Below are 25,330 nucleotides of genomic sequence, written 5' to 3'. Positions count from 1 at the left end.
TCCCGTATTCATTCAATGAAGTGCAAACTCGGCGTAACATCCTGCCGACTCGGCAGCCTTCTGAAGACGATAGGCAGATTTCTGCCCAAAAGTTCCTTAAAGCTGCTCAGTAAACCCGTCAGAATGCTAATGGAGCTCGTCGGCTATTTCTCCCAGATTAGATGACATATCAGCGCTGAGATCCTGTTTATGCAGCTACTCTCCTGCAGACAAACGATTCAACACGCAGACTTACACCCGTATCTCATGATGTGATAAGCCTGATTGTCACTTCTGAGCTGAATCCCCCCCCTCTCCCTAAATCCCCCCTGCCACAGAAATACAGGCAAAGCACACGAGTCTATCTAAAAGTGTCAAATAACTGCCTAAGTAGCTTTATATTCTTTCACTGCTGGATATGAGCAGATACTTAGTTCAGTATTTAAGGTTTAAAGAGGGTTATAATGCCATAAGGTTCGGCGATTTAATCTGCATTAGTGTGGAAAAGCCGCTGAAACAGCGTTAATCACCCGACATTTCTGTTCTCCCACTCAGTGGTGGAAACACAAGAATTAATTTGATCATGTGGAGTAAAGTAGAGGCTGGGAAGGTGAACTATCACACCCAGGGCTAGCTGAGTCATTAACTTCTCATGCCCAGTACTTACAGTACAAACAGCATATAGAGTGCATTATTTGCATTCTTTTGGAGGGTTGTTCTTTGGCGTTGAAATGCACTTGATATAAGACTTAAACCTTCTCCACAATCCATCGGTGCCACGGTCTTATTTCGCTTTAAATGACGCACAATACATTTTCAATGAGAGACTGGCTGAGAACGGAGAACGGATTGTCTGTTTCCCCCCAAATAACCTGAAACATGGACTCATTCCTGTGACTTTATTTTTCTTCATCAAATGTTTGATGCTTTCTGCTCAAGTTTAATGACCTTAAATTGCAGATGTGCCGGAGCGCTGGTCAGAAAAATGCATTTAACTTCAGGTGCTGATGTCGATCAAGCAACGTAACTCGGAAGATTAACTCAGATCACAGCTTCCTCCTGCTTCGTTCAGTCTCACATCTTTCTGATTGGCCATCGTACATGACATGTGCATGACCATATGAGGCTCGAGTTGTAAACTAACTTAGATTTGTTTGCTCGTGATATGCGATGCCACTGATTGCCTTTCCATTCTGAGACCAAGTCAAACCAAGGCTGCTATTCAAGTGTTGTTTCTGAAGCTTAATGTGTCAGAAAAGGGAAATGGGAAGACGCTAAAGCCTTTTTGTTTCCCAGCAGAATAATAAACAATAACAATACACGGAGCAAAAAAAACATGGCGTTACACTGCACTGTTTAGCTGAGTAAGCAGCCTCTCAACATACACGACACGTGCTGTCGAAGAGAAAAGCAATCCAGTGAAATACAATATGAATGAAATATATCGGATGATAAATAAAAGCCAGTAAAGATTTGCACACCATCTTCAGCCTGCTACACACCGGGCTCTTTCTATCTGAAGAAACGTTGTGACTTTTATCCTCTTTTGTATTATTGACTGTTCAATTTGTGATTTGAACATTTTAGATCATAATTGACCTTTTATGTCACAACTTAGAATGTTATCTCAATTTAAAGTGTTGCCATGAATATTTTGTTTTGCATCTATTGGAACAGAAAGGGAGGACCTGGCGTCGAGTGCAGGAGTTCATATTGTGTTTTTTCTTTATCCTCCATGTTCTCATGTTTGGAGTCAGTTTAAAGACTTCTTCCTAAGACGAATTGTAGACACTGATTACGAACCTGTGATTGAGGTAGAGAAAAGGTGGCAAGGTGTCTGTTCACGAGAAGGAGTCTAGCATGTAAGAACAGGGAGGCAAATTCTTCACCAATATCTTCACTCATCAGCACGTACACAATGTAAAACACTGAGCACACACAGGTACAGTGGACAGAGACCGGAAAACTGAAGGGCTTTTATCTTCACTAGGTTGAGGACGAATAAATAAGTGTTGGCTATAAATGAAAGAAAAAAAACAACCTCTTTTGTGTTGATTCATGCTGAAGGTAGGTAGTCATCAGGTTTGAACAGGGACCTGAACACATCCTGTCAGTGTGTCCGAGCTCACTGCTCCTCCTGGCTACGTTCAGGGGAACAAAACATCCAGGCTTCATCAGCAGCACTGTGACAAAGTGGACTTCTAGAGTTTTCTTTGTTCTCCATGTTGGATTTGACTCAACATTCATAAAAAATGTATTAAATCATCCTTTAATTATGTCTGACAACCATCCGAACCTCTCAAAACTTCCAAAGAAGAAGAAGAAGAAGAAGGCTCGAGTGTTCACAGCTTCAGACTTCGACTGTAGTTCATTATCAAGGACTACACTTCACTGACTCCTGCTCAATGACCTTTGACCTCCTCCCAGTGGCTGCTGAGAGTGGTTTTGGTCGCTGTTCACAGACAGCTGCTGTTCATCCCGTCTCTGGAACAAAGTTTCACTGGAGTCGGTTCCCCACAGCGGCCTCGTGATTTCATGATGCTGTCGTACACCACTGTCATGTTCCTCTCCGAAGGGACGGCGGGCGCTCAGAGATCACATGGTGTTCAACACTTTTGTTGTCAGGGCTGACTCGGTAACATATTTGACAGAGAAGTTGTTCCAAAATAAAGTCTTGAAAAACACATAATTAGGAGATAAGCTGTGTTCAGACTGGCAGCCCAAACCTGTTTGTTATATCTAGATGGATTTCTGAAAGTCTGAATAGTAAAAGAAACCACTTCAAATGTGATATTTAAATATCTGGATCCAAACCTTTTTACAGATGCGCCTCGGTCGGGACGCTCTGCAGGCTCAGGTTGGTTTTCTTGCGTCACTCTCAACGCGACACGCGGTGATGACGTCATTTTCTGAAAGGCAGAGTGAGAGGAATCTACGCTGTCGCCAGCAGAGCTGTCAGAAAGTGCAGATTTGTGAGCTGTAGAGGACAAAGATAACAACAGTCCACGGACAGAAGCCCAAATAAACTAAGCTGCGTCACCAGCGTAGTTGCGCGTGCGTCGTTACCACAGCAACCGATGCAGATGGTTGGTGATGTCTGGACACACCAAATCTGATCTGCATACTTGCAAATAACAGGGCACACAGTCTGCCCTGAAGACCTGATCTGAGAAACACATCTGATTTGCCTGCAGTCTGAAAACAGCTTTTGAGGAAATACATTTTTTTAAGAAATGTATCATTGGACTCTGTAAAGCTGCATGGCACCAGAAATACAGCTTTGGCACTGATAGAAAGTTTAATATCAGAGCAAAAGGACCAGTAGGAGACAGAAACTTCTCAGCGTTTGGATACGTCGTCTCGGTGTCTGTATATCTGCTGGGAACAGTTTTTTATGATACCATATAGATGTACTCGTTTTCAGTTTTGTGAGCTTCGCTGATGCTGTTCTCATTTCTCTGCCATTTCTTTTTCCATCAGATTAATTTTGAATTGAGTGTTACAGTGCACTGTGCAGCCTCTCTTTACTATTCACACTCAGGTGCTGTCTGTGCAGACTCTGTGCCCTCCGGAGCTCACGCTGAAATGGCATTTACACGTTCACAACACAGTCCGTGAAAGCTGTGAATGACCAGGAAATGCAATATTGACTTCAATCTTTCATCAGGGCATGGAAGTCATGTTGAAATTGCGGTTATCGCGACAGCACCGAGCCCTTCATTCCCCTGTGTGTTTACAGTGAGAGTCTGGGCCTGCCTGTGTGCAGATAGGTGTTGCTGTGAAATGATTCTGCAGCCGTCCACCTCCGCACCAGTCGGGGCGTGAAGGCTGGGGCCCGGCGGGCCCCGGGGTCGGCCGGGCAGCGTCTGTCAGGAGCTGTGATGAGTGATCATGTCAAGGCCTTCCTCTGATTACTGCAGTCCTGCTCAACATACAAGAGAACCACCCGCATGGCCACCGCGCTCCACTCGTCAGGAGAGATCTCATTTTGCTAACTCCCTGACCTCCACGCCATCCATCCTTCGCACGGCGCCCTTCACTCTGACTGGATGATTTACAAAAAAAAATCCTCCGTGCAGTGCTCTGCTCTCTGGGATGGAACATTTCTACTTGTGTTCCCGAGGCCCTGTGTGTTTGTTTCAAAGGACTTTTAGGGACATTTGCACTGTACCGTATTCTATGCTGGAGTTTGGGGCAAAGTTACTAATCAGCCGCACATAGTTTTGAGGAACTTTGGAGTCCTTGGGTACAGAAGTAATCTGCGATGTTAGTCTGTTATATATCGCTCCGTTGATCTAATATTGATTAAAAGAGATAGCATGAGCTGATTAAGCTCTGCATTTTCTCAATAGACAGGGGATTCTGTTTGATCTTCCTCCTTCCTTAGGCTTTATTTATTGCACAGGAAGCCATGCATCTCATTTACAGAACTACAGCAGGCAGGATTATGGAGGACTTTGGGTAAAAAGAATTAGGACCAGTTGTCTCTTCATCTTAATTTAAAAGAAAAGAAGGTAAAATGAGGTTTTAGAGATGAACAAGTAGAAAGTGATCACGAGTAAATATCAGGTAAAAGACACTGAGAGGGTCACCATATCTGACTTTATATAAAAGTGGATGTAGCTCCTGGGAAAAATGGTTCCAATGCAGAAGTGTCTTAAACTGCAATACCACCGAGTGCCAGTAGAGGTCGGCTCCAAAAAGCCTCCGGCTCCATAGACTCCCATTCAACTTCTCTCATCAAATACAAAGTGAATAAAATATGTCCATCAGTTATCTCGGTGTTGTTAGCTAAAGTCACTCCTTCTTATTAGTTTTCTGGAGATCCATCTGAAAATAATCCCTCATTCATTAGAAAAGAAGATTCAAAAAGACCTGTTTTTGGGGGCATGTCTGTTTGATTGACAGGCCTGTAGTGCAGTCAGGTTACAGCTATCGGTGGGCGGGACGTAGTATCGTCAGGTTTCCAATCAGATCGGTCAGATCCACCGCTGGTTCCTCCCCCAGCTCGTCCAAATATGGTCACTTCCTGCTCCAAACCGCTCCGAACTAGCAAGATGTTGACGGACAGAATCTGAACACGAAGCTTCATAACGTTCCAAAACCAACGATGACGTCACTGCTGGTTGATGATTGGGTCAGATTTACAATCTGCTGCTCTCAATAGACTGATTACATTCACAGTCAATAAAAGTCAACACTGTGTGCATTTCAAATTACCAGGAAAACAAGGGACTCAGCCCTCTGAACCAAAGGAGGGCTAACGTGAATAATCTGTTGAGTTTAAATACCTCAGATTAAAATATCAACAAATCAAACAGCAACAAATAAGTAATAAAGGTTTGTCCCTTGTATGACCCCCTATGAAATAATGATCTAGTACCTCACATATAAAACAGTGCGAATGATCCATACGAAAAGCACATGCATACAAAAGCCAGAAATGGCACTCCCGAAAATGAATAAATAAAAATGCAGGTTTATATAACCAGCAGCCAGACTTTACTGAATCTGCCACCTGCCACATCATTTCAACAGCTGCAATGCTTCACGACTGACCACGAGTCAGTCCAGCCGCGGCTCTGCGATGCGGGGGTGGGGAACGTCATGGCGAGACAGCACTGAAGAAATATTGAGCTGTATAAGATTTGAATTGACCTCTATCTTATATAATTAAAAGGTGATTATGGAACACAAATTATTCTGCTGTTTTGAATGTTTCTGATAAAGCGGAACTACATAACATGAGGTCAGATTTAATGTGGTTGCAGCATCATTAGATGTATGATGCTGATTTTTACTTTTTATTTCTACAAAGTGGCTTCAATTCACTACCTCATCACCTGTCTTCAGTTTCCCACACAGGCAAAATGTTTGCATGCGTGGCTAAAAGTTTTGGTAAAGGTGCACACATTCTAGCAATCTAGTTTGTTTATATAGATCCTGACTGTTATGTGGGAAGCAAGCGGCAACCAGCAATGAATTCACCCGTTGGTTTGTGAATGGCCGGAATGAAGCCTCGGTTTCAGATTTCACCATCTTGCTAGTACAGAGCAGTTTGGAGCAGCAAGTGACCATATTTGGACGAGCTGGAGGAGGAGCCAGCGGTGGATCTGACTGATCTGATTGACTGCACCACAGGCCTGTCAATCAAACAGACACACCCTAAAAAACATGGCTTTTATTTTCTAATTAATGACGGGATTAATTTAAGATGGACCACCAGGAACCAAATAAGAAGGAGTGACTTTGGCTAACAACACGCAACTCGTGAAAAAAATGTACTGAGGAGCCAACTTCCTCGTCAGTGGCTCTTACGCATCATAAATTTTTCAGAACTAGAAGCTACATCCACTTTTAAATACATTCCATTAAACTCCATTTAGTGAGTAACGGGTCTAATTGGGCACCTGGTTCAATTAGCAGTTTAAATGGACCATTCATTCAAAGGATAATTTTACTTTAAATCAAATAATTTCATGACTTTCTTGACTCAGGTTGGTCTTACTGCAAACTACATTCTGAAGCGATTCTGCCAAACGTTCAATACATAAGCAAAGAGAACAAATTTTAACCCGAGTTCTCGACTGTTTGAAAAACATGTTGAACGTGAAGTGCCATACTTTGTGCTTCTGTTGAAATACAGTTACTTTGCCGAGAAGTACCATAATTCCAAACTACAGACAAAACTGCATTTAAACTGCTATCACTTTTATGAAACGCGTTCTTGAAGGGTTAAAGCTGATACAGAAAGTGGTCAGTATGATAAGATGTGATTCATCAGAACATATTTGGTTATGCAGTAGTGTGTTGGGTGTTTGGACGTGAGAATGTGGGTGTGTGCAGCCATCTGTGAGTGTAGGCCTATATTTGCACTGCACAGATGTAGATGTGTATGCATGTGTGGGTGTGAGCCTGCATGGAAAAAGAGGATAATCTCATTTTATACTGGCAATGCTGTGTTTTTTTTAAATTTCATACAATGTATCTGTATGTTTGTAGATATATGAATTATAATATTGTGTTGTGACACTGTGCATTAACTGACATGCAAATATGCAGTGGTGTTATGAATTCATCTGAAAACTTGCTGCTTTTGTTGTTGGTTTATTCAAATGATTGCACTGTATGTCAGACAAAATGATCACATGTGGAGAAGAGCATGAACACAATTGCAAGTGTGTCATTATCTTTAATAGTGGGGTAACAACATCCTCCAATGTGGGATAGAATGAGAGGCTGCACTTCAGGTCCACTTTTATTTTACCATTGAGCTATGCTAATTTATGGCCATCCCATAAAAACAGCGTTTTTCACCACAGCCCCCCTGGCAGCTTGCTGTTTCAGCCGCTGTCTAATGCTCTGCTCTTGAGTTATTGCACTGTGCTCCCCAATCACAGGACTACATTATAATTGCAGCATTGTCTGGACTGAGTGCTTCATCCATCCAGAGAAATGGAGCAGGGTCAAATGACTTCCCTGGCAGGGATCGCTGCAGTGTCATGTGGGGCCAGACAAGCTGACAAGTTCCATTATGAAACAAACCGTACAGGACAAACCCATGATGCATGGGCTTCTTCAACAAACTCTATATTATTTTGAATACAATCCTACCCTTATTGTAACCGTATTCCTTATTTATGGTATCTTGATGTGATATCATTATTTGTAGACCTTGGGTATTGCTTCACAGCTGTTGTCACCATTCCAACCAGTAATATAATTGTACTCAAACACAATTGTACTCAAACACCACCAGCTGCTTGGTGACCAGGTGATTGGTACCATCCAATGAATTCCCAGAAGTATGGAGCACTGACTAACACTGACTGACTGACACTGAAAACCAGCACCTGAGCCAATAGTGTTTGCTTCCCCTCTCTCCACCACCCCCACATCACTCCATATGTGCTCAGTTTTGAAGATTCCATAGATTTAATATGCATATATGTGTGTATTCAGGTTTCATTTAAGTTACAAAAGTGCAAAGCTTGTCCTGCTAAATCTACCGTAAATGGTACTTTCTTTCACTGAACCAGGTTAATCTCTACAATCTAAATTTTAAGGGGCAAGAAGTACAATCAGTCAGACCATCAAACAAGTTGCAAACAAACCCAAACTTCGTATTCGGAAAAGAAAGCAAATGGTAAGGGTAAGATTATTATCTAAATGGTCAGTTGTATTATCCTTTTCTAGGAGCTCAGTTTTTGGATTAATTATATATGATGTGGTCAGGCTACACCTTTAGATCTGCAACCTACTTGTTCATCTGACAGCTTGCCTTCTTGCCCTCGCAGCTATTAGTTGTAGTGATTTACGACGCTCCAAAATCTTAGCTGTTACTGAGGTATGTTACAGACGAAGACCCAAACTGTAATAAACTATTAAATTATTACATTCAAACACTCTTTTTCTCTCCTCCCTCTCCCCTACACCTCAGGAGGGTCCTCAGAGAACCTCTAACCCAAGTGCTAAAACGTCCGTCCTCTGAGCCAAACCCAACAGAGATTGGTTAAAACTGAGGCCGATTCATAGAACATTACCCTGTAAGGCTGCCACAGGAACTTCTAAGACAAGATAAAAGTTTGGTGATTCCTTTGAGCCTCGGATAAATATATCAAATGGGGCAGAGAGAAATTTAAAGCAATCCCTTTTAACTTTGGGAAATTATTATAAGATTTTGATCATTTCTCTGAAGACATAGTTGGGCCTGTGGCTCCATCTCAGATCTCTCCCAATGACCCCTTGTTGTGCCTGAGTGTCTTCCAAGGTCTTTCAGAGGGACCTTCATGAATATAAACTTTTACCAATCTTTCTTTAATTTTCTGTCTCACACAGGTTCATATATATGACTCTACCATGGACCACATCATCTGCTGCCTACTGGTCCTTGGAGCCACAGTGATGATTACCCATGCATGCCCCAAGTACTGCATATGCCAGAATCTTTCCGAGTCCCTGGGGACATTGTGTCCCTCCAAAGGCCTTCTTTTTGTGCCTCCAGACATTGACCGCAGCACGGTGGAGCTCCGGCTGGGAGGCAACTACATCCTCCGTATCACGCAGCAGGACTTTGCCAACATGACAGACCTGGTGGACCTGACCCTCTCCAGGAACACCATCAGCTACATACAGCCCTTCTCCTTTGGTGACTTGGAGACATTGCGCTCACTTCATCTGGACAACAACCGCTTGATGGAGCTAGGTCCTGATGATTTGCGAGGCTTAGTCAACCTGCAGCACCTAATTGTTAACAACAACCAACTGGGGCGCGTCCATGATAAGGCCTTTGAAGACCTGGCACCTGCCTTGGAGGATCTGGATCTCTCCTACAACAACATTTTTTCTCTGCCCTGGGACTCAGTCCGACAGATGATTAACCTGCACCAACTTAGTCTGGACCACAACCTGTTGGACTTTATTCCAGAGGGCACCTTCACTGACCTGGAAAGGCTGGCGAGGTTGGACTTGACGTCAAACCGCTTACAGAAGCTACCCCCAGATCCCATATTTGCCCGGGCCCAGGACTCAATGATCCTGACGACACCGTATGCTCCCCAACTGTCCCTAAGCCTGGGAGGGAACCCGCTGCACTGTAACTGTGAGATGTTGTGGCTGCGCAGGCTTGAGAGAGATGACGACTTGGAGACTTGTGCTTCTCCGCCTGCCCTGAAGGGCCGTTACTTCTGGAATGTAAAGGAGGAGGAGTTTGTATGTGAGCCACCTCTCATTACCCAGCACACCCACAGGATGCTGATTTTGGAGGGCCAGACAGCCAATCTAAGGTGCGAGGCAACTGGAGACCCTTCGCCGACCATCCACTGGATCTCGCCTGATGATCGGCTGCTTGGCAACTCCTCCCGAACTACAGTGTACAGCAATGGAACCTTGAGCATCACCATCACCACCACCAAGGACTACGGCAGCTTCACCTGCATTGCCGCTAACGTGGCCGGGGAGTCCACTGCCTCCGTGGAGGTGTCCATCGTCCAGCTCCCCCACCTCAGCAACGGCACCGGACAGCCAACACAGCCGAAGTCACGGCTCTCTGACATCACAGCTACTACCAGGATTAGCAAGGGGACCCCCAAGAGCCAAGCTGAGAAGGCAGTGTCCATCTCTGAGGTGACGGCTGTTTCAGCGCTGGTCAAGTGGACCGTGAGCAAGTCAGCACCCAAGGTGAAGATGTACCAGCTCCAATACAACTGCTCTGATGATGAGGTTCTGATTTACAGGTATGTACTTGCATATTTACGAGGAATGTGAGTGAAATCTCTGTCTGTCTCTTTATGGGTTCTCTCTGTGTGTCTGTCCTTCAGGGTGCAGATCAGAGTGCACTGAAGATGTTCTGGTCCAGCTAATAAGTCTTAACACAGGACACAAATCTGTTTAGTTTGCTGTTTGATACGCAGTTCAGACCAGTTAGATTAGCTTTGTGTGACGACTTCTAATAAACTTCCCAAACTGAGAGTTACACTGAAATCTGTCCCCCATCAGATGCTGTGACCTGCCCTGATATACTCATCTAAACCTAAACCTAACCAGCACTGTCAGGGCAGATTTCAGTGTAATACTGAACTGAGAACAGACTGCCTGGATGCTGCACTGACTCACTATCGCCCCCTAAAGTACAATGTGGTATTACAAAATGGAATTTAATTCTTACACCTGTGACACCTACACCTTTGCACCTTTTTCTTCACTATTTAGACATGTCCTTCGTATACTGTGTCATGTACTCAGAAAGAAGAGCAGGTAGAGTTAGGGACTACTTCTAGACAGTATCGGTATGACAGGAGCTGGAATGATTAAGAATATTAGAACGAGCTGACCTGGAAAGGGGTCAAAAAGTATGAAAAATACATTATTTAATTGTCATCAGGACACCCACTGTACAGTACAAGCTGATGTCAAACCTCAGTCAAAGTTAATAACAGACGTGTGAACATAATGGAACAGCTAATAGCTAAAGACTCAGAATTTGGTAATATAGTAATGGGCAATGAATTAGTTGTCCAGAAATGCCAAAGTGACTGCCCATATTCTGTCAGCTTGAATAAGTAATAGTTTAATAAAAAGTTCAGCCTCACAACTTTATGACAAAATGATATATCCCATCATGTCTCACCCCGCTGCACTCAGAGTACCTTCAGTTTATTCATCCTATATTTTTCTATGATATAATTATCGCTGTGGTTTGAAATCACAGCAGTCATTCAGTTTGTAAATTACTGTTGTTGATATTGTTTTATGGCAGTGTCAATATTTGTTTAGCTTTAAGTACATTGTCATTGCTGAAAGATCTGAAGGGAAAGGAAGAGTCGATTCATTTTAGTGAGAGGCTTAGCACAAAACTATGTAAATATGCAGAATGTTTAGCACAAAACTACGTAAATATGCAGAATGCTGAGATTTGGAGAAGCATCTGACCCCAAACAAAGATGCATTTTTCTTAAGCACTTTGAAATCACACTGCAAGACTTCCCCGTGAACAGATCGTAGCAGTTTTCCTTAATATTTTACACAGATGTTCATAAAGCCGAGATATCCAGCGAAACCAACTCTTTATCTTCATCATCACCATCGTCTGTGTCTCATCCGATGTCTCCCTCACTAAGCACGATGCTGTGCAGTTCTGTGTATATCGAATATGCTCACCAGTCCAGAACAACGGACATTTGTGAGCTCAAGGAGGTTTCTGTGAATTTAGCAGCATTTTGTGAAGATGAAACAGTATCAGAGGAGGCTCATATTTTAACGTCACAGTCTCTAAAGTGAATGTGAATTCAGCCAGAAAAAAAAAATCCACTCACTTAATTCCATCTAAATCAGTTAGTCCTTTCAAAACTGTGAAAAGCAGGATATTTGGAGCCGCAGCCTCGGGGCTGTGGTCTCCCTTTAACTGCAATATGCCTCTTCATAACGGAGCATATTTTTCTCTTGACTCTGATAATAATGGAGGAAGAATGTTTTTTATTCTTCTGTGTAATTATATACAACAATTCATGCAAATACTAATGTAATGTAATAAATTCAACTCAGAATGAATAATGTTTACTTGCATAAAGCATTTTCTTTCAAAAAAATTATTATAAATATGTAGAAGGATTATGTAATGTAATAGTATGTATTCAAATGACAGCTGTTGTGAAGTCAATTCATAAATACCTCGTTTATAAATACTTCAGCCGTTCAAATCTGAATTTGCAGAGTTCCGTATTTTGCAGAATATTTGGGTGGATGAAAACCAACTGAATTGAAAATATTTCCATCTTCACATTTAGGACTTTGAGACATAAGACTCAGGTGGAAAAATAATTAGAAATCTTCTACAGGCATTTTAAATCAATTCTTTATGCTCCACATAAAGTTACATGGACTCATGATAATAAGTTCCCATAAGAACACCCAGTTCCGTTCCTTTATGTGTGATATCAATCTGAGCACCATCTTTTGTCTTACCTTTATTGAACAGGCTCTGCAGTTTCATGTCTTGTCGCAACTTTCAAGAGCTCAAAATGAACAGGCAGCCACACGGACAATTATAAAGTTGCAACATGGCAGTAATACTGGTTCATAGAGAAAGTTAGAGTTGTTTGAGTCTGTCCTCGCTTGAAAAATGACAGAAGGGGTCATTTGTGCACACAGTTACAAAAGTCAGTGGACCGGAAAGAACGACCTGCATGTTCCTGCATCATTTACTTATAAAAAATAAAAAAAATTGTCTTTTCTTTATCTAATCCACAAGTTAATAGATTAAATCATTTTTGAATTAATTGAACACACCATTAAACATGCAGAGTGCTGGTGGAAAAAGGAAGTGAACCCTGGGACTTATTAACTGGGTGAACCTCTTTTGCCAGCTGAAACCTCAAAGGAGTGTTTCCTGTAGCAGCAGATCAGACCTGCACAATTTTCAGGAGGTTTAGAGCTACTCTACAATACTGCTTCAGCTCAGCTAGATCCCACAGATGTCTGCTCTAATTGGATCTCTGAAGTTTTTCCACAGCACCTCGTTTTGACCGCGACACTCCAAAAGGTGTATTTTCCTTTTTTTAAGTCCTTCTGTAGTAGATTTACTTTGATGTTGAAGGCCATTGTTGTGTTGCATCACCCAACTTCTACTGAGCTGAACAGCCTCTCTGACGTAATCTTAGGATGTCAATCAGATAAGAACTGAACTAAAAAGTATTTCATGCCAATGCAGGAACTTACCTGCTCAGGTAAGATGTTAGCAGAAGCTGCACTAAATCCGGAGAGGTTAAAGCAGAGCTTTCATGGTGCCACGAGAATATGATTTTTACCGTAATAAGGACACTCTCTGTGTGGTGCATCGCTCTGAACGCAGCCTGAAATGTTTCACAGATTCATGAAAGCCGAGCAGATTTCAGGAAAGTTCAGTGAAGACAACTCTGCAGAACTTCAGATAAGAACGGAAGTTTGGAAATATGCTCATCGACACATTTAATAGGTAAAGTTTGCTGCATATGGAGTCCATCATTTAAAATAGATATTAAAGTCTGCAGAGTAATAAAAATAAAATGGCCATTTCAGCATTAGGAGTTTATAAAAATGTGAAAGAGGAAAATAGAAATAGTTGGTTGGTCTGTTACAATTATACAACAAGTTACCAAGTAAATAACACGTCATCAAAATGTGTTCATGTTGTGAGGCAATTTATTCTCAAAATGTAAAACTTTGTCAGTGTGATCTCCGTTTCCATGGCAACACGTGAGGTTTGACTAACAACTAGGGGAAAAAAATAGTTGCGTCCGTATGCTCTTATGCAACGTATGCAATGTTTACTACTCCGGGAAGTAGTCCGACCCTGAGCAACCACCATAGCTTGAATTACGAGCTCAGCTCACCTGAAAGGATACGAGCTCCCCCTGAAAGCCTCCTTTGAGGCATTCAGGGGGAGCACTAAATCATCTTCCATTTTATAGTCACAGGTTAATTATTAGTTCAATAAGGTTCCTGAACAAAACAATAGTCGTAAAACTTGTCAGTGTTGTGTGTTAATTCATTCATTAGGTTACATATCAATTAGAGAGAGATGTCCGGTTGCAGTTCCAACAGCGCTCTGCAGCGATGGAGGTGATACCGAACAGAAAGCTGCACTCTGAACCTCAGCTCATCCCGTCTTCATCCTCCTCCGGACCCAGATCAGCTAAGCAGGAGTCTCCCCGGTTATACGAATCATTCCCCAAACTATGATGCGTCTGATCTATTTTGTTTTTATCAGATTGACTTGCCTGATTAGGCTCCAGCCACCACCCCCACCCCCACCCCCACCCCCACCCCCGTGACCCTGTTCAGAATAAAGCGGGTATAGATGGATGGATGGACTTGCCTGATGTAGGAAGCGCTGGACAGAAGTTTATACCATCATTTAAAAGTGGGAACGGCAGGAAAGGTGACGAGACGGCCCAAAAGAGAGATAGAGACCGTATATTCTATATTCCCTTTGAGGAGGTGGAGTGATATTTGTAGTGATGAGCAGGGTGTGATGTCGTGATGATTTGTTTCAAATGTTCAGTTGACCAATCAGATCTCTGGGGCGGAGCTACTTGTTGCATAATTTTTTTTTTTAGCTGGCAAATTAACGAGTATCAGTTTGAATGAATGGATATTGTGTGATTTTTAGAGTGCGGGGGACTCACACTCTCAGCGATAGAAGTCGCCCGCGGTCACACGGTCTCTCTGCACCTGAATATTCCTGCCGCTGAGCGAAGTCATGCTGCTATCAGAGTTACATCAAGTGGAGACCGAAACACAAACTGCAGGTGGAACTGCTTTCAGCACAATTTCCTCTGCTAATGCAAGGAACATGGAGGCGATATTTTATTGCAACCAGAAAACAGTGAAGGGTAAACACCGACACTGAAAAATGTCACGGCCCATTTCATCTTACACAATGCAGCTGCAGAGCAGAGAGGGAGCAGCAGCCAAATAACAGGCCAGCAGGGATTTTGCTTAAATAAGCATAATGAAATTTCCCAGCAGCACCCTGATGTTGAGGCTGAATCAATGGGCCAGGAGACGGTTTGGCACGACCTTGTCTGTCTTTGTCCAAAGAAAATAGGTCTTAAGAAATCAATAATGATGAATAATGTTTCAGTGTTGGGTTTTTTCAGCCGTAAAGAAGAATCCAGAGCCATGAAATAGTTCAATAGTTGTAGACAACAAAGCAGCAACTTGGAGAAATGTTTACTTCGTTTTGTCGGAGAAGATATGTAAAATATAAAGACTGTAAGTGACAAACCTGTCGCAAAGCTGAAAGCAGCCGCAGCCAGTAGCTCATCTCCTCACCGGTCCTCTCCTCCCTCCCTGCTTTCACTCTGATTAATGCTGTGGCCTCACACCATCCTCTGGAACTAAGAAGGCCACTCCACAAATTGCCTTTTGCAGCCTGAAGGGCCAAAAAAAAGTTTTATCTGGCCATGATAAGCGTGAGCATAGGTTTCTCTGGACTTGGACTTATTTCTATGATTTCAAATGAATTAGCCAGTCAGTGCTGACAACCTGAATTCTATTAGGGCCAGAGACAGGAGCGAATTTCACTCCCTGTCAGAGGCAGCCAATTATAATAGTGTAATGAACTGAAGACTAAGTTTTTGGCGTACAGCTTTTTTTTTTGTTTGAACACTGGTGAGTAACTCTGATGGAGCAAACACGGAGGTTGTGGTGGGTTCGATTCTGGACTCATATGTGAGCTTTGTTGCCTGTTAGATAATTGTCCTTTTTAAGGAGAGTGTGACTCGTTACAAACAACCTTTAAAATGTTACAGGTTAAAATCAAATCAGAATTGTCTTCTGTGCTCAGCAACAAGGAACCCGATGAGGGTTTCCTTCTCCGACGGCCCTTTTGAAGCTAATGTTCAGGTTTGGTTTAGGTACCACACAGTACACTGAAGTAGAGGGAAGCTGCCGTGTGCAAAGTACCTAATGGTCATTTAAAAAGGGGCCTCGGGGCCTCTGAATGGTTCATGTGGAACTGCCCTGGTTTCTGTTTTAAAGGACAAAACAGAAATGATGAGCCCCATGATGAACCAACACAATAATGAAACAGTGATAACGTGGCTGAAGAACACACACACAGCTGGACACTTCCTCACATAATATGAATAAGAAAAAAATATATACTTATTATTTACTAAATCTATCTTAAACACATTTCTGTCCTCTTAAAACTGATATGCTGTTTTCATTTCAGCTCTACCGTACAGTTGTAGAGTCGGCCGAAAGGTTTGTGGAGCAGGTTTGAGACTCTGCGTGTCTGGGTATGAAGAAGTGATGTCATTTAAACAGGAAGTATGAGTGTCACTGCAGAAGTATGACCTCCAGCCCTCTGCTGAGCAGCTCGCCTCGGGCAGCTGGAGACCCGCTGTTTGTCCTGGGGCACCTCGACATGTTGAGTCCAGCCGTCGAAGCAGGATGAAACACACACACACACACACACACACACACACACACACACACACACACACACACACACACACACACACACACACACACACACACACACACACACACACACCTGTGCATACAACACAGCAGTTCTCCAGAGCTCAATACCTGACACACTCCCTGGTGTAGTTGTTCCAACCACAGACACCTGACAGCTCCTGCAGGTCAACATCTATCTTTGATTGGCTCGTACAAAACGGGCTTCCCTCCCCAGCCATTCTGGCCTTTCCCAGGTTTCCTGCTTATTCAGTTATCACAGATCCAGAGTTCTAATATCAAACAGACTCTCTGTTCACTGCAGCATGACAGATGGCTCTGAGAGATAAAGCCAATTACTGTCAGCTATCTGTTAAAGCAGCCTCTGCGGCGACAAAGCCTGTATTCCATTTGCATTCCCCGGAGTGTCTTTCCTCCGCTCTCATTTAAAGAAAAGTTGCACAGAGAACAGAGCTTGCATTGCCTACTGCAGTAGTTAGGTAAGTTTCCATGTGTGGAAATTACATGTTCAGATGCTGGAAGCTCAATTATTTACAGCATCTTTTTGGTTTTTACAGGCGTCTCTTTGCCTTCAGAAGAAGCACCAGATGTACGGAGGAGGACTTCTTCACCTTCATACAGTATTTAACCCAAACGCTTTCTCTGTGTTTAAGGATGATCCCAGCCTCCAGCAAAGCTTTCTTGGTGACGAACCTGGTGTCGGGGACCCGCTATGATCTGTGCGTACTGGCTGCCTGGGACGACACCGCCACCACACTCACTGCCACCAACGTTGTGGGCTGCGCACACTTCTTCACTGAGGAGGACTACCCTCAGTGCCGGTCTCTGCCCAGCCAGCTGCTGGGAGGCACCATGATCCTGGTGGTGGGGGGCATCATCGTGGCCACTCTGCTCGTCTTCATCGTCATCCTCATGGTGCGCTACAAAGCTGCAGATACTGAACCTGCAGTGGGGAAGTTGATCAGCGTCAGTGATACACACTCTCAGACCAACGGGCGCCGACTCGGGCAGAATGGACTTCTGATGCCCCAGTCTCAGCCTCAGCCTGAGCCCAAGGCCAAGGCCAAAGTGACTGTGCAGGATGAGGTGGTGGAGTTCAAGTGCGGCTCCCTCCAGAGCAGCCTGACCTCCTCCTCAACCTCCTCCAGCTCCATGGCCGGGGGCTCCTACAGTCCCAACAGCACTCTTGCCAACATTTGGAGGTCAGCTCACTCCAAGCCCCGAACCAACCTGGATCACCTGCTCGGGGCCTTCACCTCGCTGGAGCTGCGGGGGGTGCAGGGCCGCGACCCGGGAGCCTCCGGCAGTGCTACGATCGCGGCAGAGAAGCCCCACACGGACAGGGAGCCGCTGCTGGGCCGGACGCTGGACTCCAGCCTCAGCCGGCTCCTCATGCTGCCGCTGGACTCCAAACCCAAAAGGAGCCAGTCCTTCGATATGGGAGACGTGACGGGCGCCGGTGCCTCGCAGCTCTGCAGCAAACCTCGCAGGATCAGCAATATCTGGACTAAGAGGAGCCTTTCTGTGAACGGCATGCTGCTGCAGTGCGAGGAGGAGGGGGACCCGGGCGGCAGCAAGGGCACGATAGACAGCGCTGACTGGGTGATGGAGAGTACTGTCTAGGAAAGATGGAGGACCATCACACTGTCAAACACTGATGGCAGAGACAGACCTGCTGGTCTAAGAGCTTTTGTCCTGCATGAAGCACCGCACTCCCCAAATCAGACTCGCATGAGGTGTTTCAACATGAACAGCCAAACACAAAAGGAGCTTTGGATTGTTTTGCCTCACTTTGTATGAATAAAGACAATCTGAAGGAAAGTGACTGAGCAACAGAGCTGTGTCTTACAGAAATATAATATGATGCCCACGGTTTGTTAATATACTGTACAAATTCAAATTATGTAATGAAATGAAACTTTTATATTTTTTATTTTGCTGGTCAAACACTAACGATCCATGACTGGTCTCTGCCTTGACACTGCAGCAAGGCATCAGCAGTTACACTATACAATCTTCTACTGTAAATTCATCCTCATTTTAGTTACCTCCTGATGCAGTTTACCCTTCTCTGACTGAATGGTTCAGTATATGTATATATATATATATATATATATATATATATATATATATATATATATATATATATATATATATATATACAGTGGTGTGAAAAAGTGTTTGCCCCCTTCCTGATTTCCAATTTTTTTTACATGTCTGTCACACTTAAATGTTTCAGATCATCAAACACATTTAAATATTAGTCAAAGATAACACAAGTAAACACAAAATGCAGTTTTTAAATTAATGTTTTTATTATTAAGGGAGAAAAAAAAAAAGCCAAACCCACATGGCCCTGTGTGAAAAAGTGTTTGCCCCCTCCTGTTAAAACATAACTTAACTGTGGTTTATCACACCTGAGTTCAATTTCTCTAGCCACACCCAGGCCTGATTACTGCCACACCTGTTCTCAATCAAGAAATCACTTAAATAGGACCTGCCTGACAAAGTGAGGTAGACCAAAAGATCCTCAAAAGCTAGACATCATGCCGAGATCCAAAGAAATTCAGGAACAAATGAGAAAGAAAGTAATTGAGATCTATCAGTCTGGAAAAGGTTATAAAGACATTTCTAAAGCTTTGGGACTCCAGTGAACCACAGTGAGAGCCATTATCCACAAATGGAGAAAGCATGGAACAGTGGTGAACCTTCCCAGGAGTGGCCGGCCGACCAAAATTACCCCAAGAGTGCAGCGACGACTCATCCGAGAGGTCACAAAAGATCCCACGACAACATCCAAAGAACTGCAGGCCTCACTTGCCTCAGTTAAGGTCAGTGTTCATGACTCCACCATAAGAAAGAGACTGGGCAAAAATGGCTGCATGGCAGAGTTCCAAGACCAAAACCACCGCTGAGCAAAAAGAACATTAAGGCTCATCTCATTTTTGCCAGAAAACATCTTGATCATCCCCAAGACTTTTGGGAAAATACTCTGTGGACTGATGAGACAAAAGTTGAACTTTTTGGAAGGTGTGTGTCCCATTACATCCAGCATAAAAGTAACACCGCATTTCAGAACAAGAACATCATACCAACAGTAAAATATGGTGGTGGTAGTGTGATGGTCTGGGGCTGTTTTGCTGCTTCAGGACCTGCAAGACTTGCTGTGATAAATGGAACCATGAATTGTACCGTCTACCAAAAGATCCTGAAGGAGAATGTCCGGCCATCTGTTCGTGACCTCAAGCTGAAGCCAACTTGGGTTCTGCAGCAGGACAATGATCCAAAACACACCAGCAAGTCCACCTCTGAATGGCTGAAGAAAAACAAAATGAAGACTTTGGAGTGGCCTAGTCAAAGTCCTGACCTGAATCCTATTGAGATGCTGTGGCATGACCTTAAAAAGGCGGTTGGTGCTGGAAAACCCTCCAATGTGGCTGAATTACAACAACTCTGTAAAGATGAGTGGGCCAAAATTCCTCCACAGCTGTAAAAGACTCATTACAAGTTATCGCAAACGCTTGATTGCAGTTGTTGCTGCTAAGGGTGGCCCAACCAGTTATTAGGTTTAGGGGGCAAACACTTTTTCACACAGGGCCATGTGGGTTTGGATTTTTTTTTTCTCCCTTAATAATAAAAACCTTCATTTAAAAACTGCATTTTGTGTTTACTTGTGCTATCTTTGACTATTATTTAAATCTGTTTGATGATCTGAAACATTTAAGTGTGACAGACATGCAAAAAAATAAGAAATCAGGAAGGGAGCAAGCACTTTTTCACACCACTGTATATATATATACATATATATCAAAATATATATGTGGATGTGATCCTTTGATTCATGAAGATATAAGAAAATAAGATTTAATGACAAAGTTGTATGTGGATGTTGGATGTTAATGATAATACTTTCTATACAGAGTATATATTTGAGGGGTCACTCAATAATTCAGTATGCTAATTATATCAAATCATATGTGAATGCATAGATTATGAAATGTTCTAATCTATGGCTGTTATATTTTGAAATGAGGATGCTGGTGCAGTGGGTGGGACCTTCCGAGATAATTAGGCCTGTTCAGTTTGTGTACATTATATTTGTTAGGTCCAGTAGAAAATACGTGTTTCTGATTGGTTTTATTGTTGTTTTTTTGAAGGGTGCAATCCCTGTTCTGTTACAGCGCCCAAATAAGGCCCCCTTTATCTCTCGATTTACTAATAATAGCTACAAAATCAAGATGTTAAAGAGTCATTCTTGTTTGTTTGGTGGTTTCAGCCATCGTTTCTTAAGTGATAATAAAACTCCTCAAGTTTTCTGCTGAGATGTGGAAACATAGTCTGATCGCGTCGATGCAGCCCAACAGGTTAAGAACCACAAGCATCAGACAGGTTGGTGACAAAACAATTGTTCATCCAGATCATTAAAACAGGAAAAAGTATGATTCAGGAAAAAAAAAAAAAAACAGTGTAATAATTGTATGACTTCAGAGCCTATCATGAGTTTTTTTAAATTGCCTTCAACTTGGTTCAGTCTGTCACAGTTTTTCTAACTACCCCCCGCCATGCCACAAGCAACAATAAGCTGATTCTGAACCTGAAGAACAAAGATAATAATAACCACAATAAAACAGACTAAATCAAAGCATCTTTATGGATTATATAGAACCAGTACGAACCCCTTTCTCTTGCTGTGGTTGTATAAAACCAGCATTTTTCTTAGTTTATTGTTTTGCATTCCAAAAATACAAGTTTTATCAGGTCAGTCTCTCATTTTTCTTGCCATGCTTCCAAGTTACCAACAACATTAGTTTGATGTCGTGCTTTCAGTCATTTTCTATGAACAAAGTGTTATTAAAGTCACTTTTTCAAATGCTCGGCATCACAGATTGGACACCTCAGTGTTCTCCTCATACGCCAGTCAATGTTCACAGAGTTCAGATAAAAAAAAAGGTTTAATCAATAAAATGAAAAGTGAACCTATTAAATGAAAGCTCATTGTGCAGAAAGTTCATTTTAAGCAACAGGAAGTTGTTGCTTGCTTTTATCGTCAGGTGTTGCATGTTTCTGCTGAACTGACCAATGGGACAGTTCAGTCCGGTGTATACACTCATGCTGTCATTTCTCATGTGTTGTCTGAATGACTTTTTTTGTGATATTTATGATATGACTGCTTGTGTACAGTGTCTCTGTATATTGGATTTTTTTTGTACCATTCTCAAGTAGGAGTATGTGTGGCAGTTGGACTTAACAACAGGACCAGCAGCGTGTCTGTGTTGTTACAACGCAACTGCTCACATTTCTTACCTGGAGCTGCAAACAATGTTGGTGTGGTCAATTTTTTTGTTTTTGCTACTAAGATAAAACTAAAAAAAATCTCCCAAGACAGCCGTGTGAAGTCTGAGTGTTTCTTCAGTTACACGGGGACTAAAAATGTAATGCTAAAAATGAACAAAATATGAAGGTGAAGAGCAGAAGGGTGGAACTGAACTAATAAAGTTAATCAAACTGGACCGAAGTAACAAACTTTCTGTGTAGTTTGCGCATAAAGATTAGTGGCGTTCCATTAAATTAGATTTTCACCAAGCCTGGAAAGAAAGTCTGATAACGTATAAGAAAGTCCTTTATGTCAGAACTGCTTATTATTTATCACAAATAGAGCGAAAGAAGAACAAGCCAAGGTTTCTTTTCAACACTGCAGACAGTCACAGCTTCATTTAGACTTCTGTTCTTTCAGCTCTCAGCTGTAATGACTTCAAAATAAAAAAAAGAATCACATTATCCCCACTGCTGAATTATGTTGAACTACATGACAGATTGTTTTACAACTGGCTGTTCTTCACGTTTTTACAGCTGTATGTCGGTCTGGTGCCTCCGTGGTTACGATAAAAACATTTGTTACGTAAAACAGTCCCATTAAATGCAGTGTTACCTTTTTAAATTAGCCTTCATCCTGCCAGTTGCACCACTGCTGTTACTGATGGGAAACATTGCATTGTGTAATAAATAGAGGTTTTGATAGAAGGTTTTTTTTTCCTACTGGGCCTGAAGGACACGCAGACAAGCCAGCCTCAGAAAATCAGCAAAACAGAAAAGAAAATTCGGCCACAGCTTGCTGCTTCTTTGGATGCGTTGTTCATACAATAATACCAACCTTTTCAGCAAAAGACAGTTTAGAGCTGCAGTTTTGTCTCAGAGTAGCCAGTAATTAAACCGCTTCAAGGAGTTAACAACGAGTGTAAAGTTGGCAAAGCTTTATTGAGGTTTATGTTTAAGTTCAATAAGGAAAGTCAATTCCACCTCGGTGAACTCATCTTGCTCTGCTATGTTCTCCGTTGCTTCCGCTTCCTCACGCGGTCAAAAACACACACACACACACACACACACACACGCACGCACGCACACACACACACACACACACACACACACACACACACACACACACACACACACACACACACACACACACACACACACACACACCCTCTTCACTCCTCCATCACCAACAGTGTCTCGGCTCCAGGGGGTCCTGACCAGCACCTGAGTCGTTTCCCATTTGACACGATCATGAAGCCTAACTACCAAAATGTCTTTCATCGTTTGTCCCACATCTATAAACCTTGTTATTCATTTACAAATGATCTCTCCTTATTGAAATATTGTTGTGTCTTCTTTCTCATCCAGGTTTAGCTCAGATAAAGGAAGAAATTTGCTGCCACCGTCTGTTTGGTCACCAGTACGACAGTGTTTCTACAAAGCTCAACTTCTCATCGCAGTCAAACACCGAGCTGCCGTTTTCAAATTTACACATTCTGAAAGCGTTTTTTTTTTTTTTTTTTTTTTAAATGCCAGAGAGGAAAACTCCAGCAGCTATTAACAAAAGAGCCACTAATCAGAAAGGAGGAAGGTCTCACATTTTAAGAGGTTTGCAAAAAATATTTAGAGGTAGCTGTAGCCTCGCGTCGTTAAGGGCCTCAAAGCTCTCACGTCCATTACATCCAATGAGCTAAAACTGAATAGTTCTGAGTGAATATTAGTTATACTTTAAATGCTCATCCCTATAATGAACTTTAGTTAATGCCATAAAAAGTATTATCTAACAGTTAATTAACAGTTTCCTAATGTGTAAATAATGGTCTATTAATTGTGCTCATGTTTTTTTTCAGAAAAAAAAATTATTCGTTTAACTTTTATTTAACCAGGTAATAAAAAACACCAAAAAAAACAGTTAAGATAAAATCTCTTTTTCAAGGTAGGATTTGCCAAGAAGGCAGCAAAGTTAAATGTCAAGAACAAGTCAATAACATGCAATAAAATAAAATAAATATTACAAGACACAAATAATAATAATAATGAATGTCTACGCGTCACAAAAGAAGTTAAACACAGCTGACACATTAAAGCCAGAACATTCTGTGGTTAAAAACTACAGTTGGCGTTTGTTTGAAACTGGTTAGAGAGAAGAGGCAGCAGGATTCAGTCATTTTAACACCAACACTCGTAATAAAACCGATTCCTTTTTCCAGTCTCAGTTCACACGGTGGCAACTTGAAGCTTAACCTGTTGTTGAATCTAAGATTGTCGGAGTTATGAAGGAAATACATACGCTGCAGCAATTTAAGCTGTTTACCTGCAGATAAGATCAAACAATTATTGTAAAACACATTTCTTTTTTTATTTTGAGTAATTTAATGTAATGATTCAAAAGTGTATCATCCACCAATATTATATCGTACACATAATTAACAAGAGAACTTTGACATTTAACATACTTAACAGTATTAAAACTCGCATACTATCTGTAGCGTGTCAGTGTGCATGTGCTGGTGCAGTAACCTCTTTTTATCAGAAGTGTTTAACCCGCAGCAGCACTCTGCAGTTTATCTGTAAAATGTGGCTGATAGTTTGGGTGGGGAGGTAAACAGGAAGGGGGTTTCAGTCAGGACCACTTTTGTCAAAGAAGGCTTTTATTGCATGAGAAGTAAGTTACAATTGGGCTCTGCTCTGGGACCTCCCGGCCCTTCTGCGTCCCCACCGGAGAAGCTTCAGTCGGGAAGAGAACACCTCCTCGTCCTTCTGTGTCTACATGGAAGAATAAGGCAGAGGGCAACAGCAAGAACAGACAGAACAGAGCAGGCATCAAAGCCAAAAGAAATGACATTGATTAAATCAGCCACGGCATTAAGGGAGGAACTGGGGTGGCAAAGCATCTTACAGAGGAAGCAGGAAGAGTGGGTGGGCCAGCGTAGCTCAAATAAGGCGCTTGAGATTTGCAAATGAATGCACGGTGGGGAGTCAGCTGAACGTCAGCTGATATGTGTTAGTGAAGCCTGTAGTCAAGACGTTGGGACAGAGGACCTGCCACTGAGAGGAGATGAAGCAGTTGAAAATACAGAAGAGAACAAGGCTGAAGATGTCCTTGCACATAGTTTTGGATGAGGTATCAGATGAGGACATGGAAGATGGAATAAGTTGAAGAACTGATGATGTCATGACTGTCCCAACCTGAACATGCAAAGACAGGAAACAACAAACAGTTGAAAATATTGCCAGTGATCGCAAGGAAGTTCACAATTACTGTGAATAGGAAGAAATGGCCAACAATTATCCAACTGCCCGGCTCAACTAAACGATGGTAACCACGGGCCAGTGTGTTTTGGAACAGTTCAAATCCCTCTTGTACCCTTGCTTTCAAAATCAATGGGCCATCCTTCAACATCTTCTTAAAATGAAGAGGGAGCCAGTGGGAGACATCCTGGTTAAAATGTCTTTCACACAGAAAGGAAACATGGCACCAAAAAATAAAAAGGAAAGGAAATTCAGGCCAGCAACATATACAACTGAGAAGCTCTACATGTCAGCAATAAGTTCCCCGTTGGAGTGGTCT

At 42.5% G+C, this 25,330-nt stretch overlaps 1 protein-coding gene across 3 annotated transcripts in view; it reads left to right on the top strand.

Moving 5' to 3' along the window:
* lrfn2b (leucine rich repeat and fibronectin type III domain containing 2b) overlaps positions 1-18,546 on the top strand; it is a 138,141-nt gene extending 119,595 nt beyond the window's left edge. For 2 of the 3 annotated variants that reach the window (XM_069705827.1, XM_069705826.1), the window contains 2 exons: positions 8,818-10,214; positions 17,100-18,546. In XM_069705827.1, the coding sequence (XP_069561928.1) occupies positions 8,839-10,214; positions 17,100-18,069 (2,346 nt within the window). In that variant the 5' untranslated portion in view covers positions 8,818-8,838 and the 3' untranslated portion in view covers positions 18,070-18,546. Of the gene's footprint in view, positions 1-8,815; positions 10,215-17,099 lie in introns of all 3 variants that reach the window. The other variant, XM_069705828.1, reaches the window with a different exon arrangement.
* The last annotated feature ends 6,784 nt before the right edge of the window (positions 18,547-25,330 follow it).

Source organism: Brachyistius frenatus, unplaced genomic scaffold, assembly GCF_029030835.1.
Source record: "Brachyistius frenatus isolate BFR_SWC_R1_liver_20210118 unplaced genomic scaffold, ASM2903083v1 Contig_59, whole genome shotgun sequence".
Taxonomy (NCBI): domain Eukaryota; kingdom Metazoa; phylum Chordata; class Actinopteri; family Embiotocidae; genus Brachyistius; species Brachyistius frenatus.
This window is presented reverse-complemented; position numbering and strand designations above follow the sequence as displayed.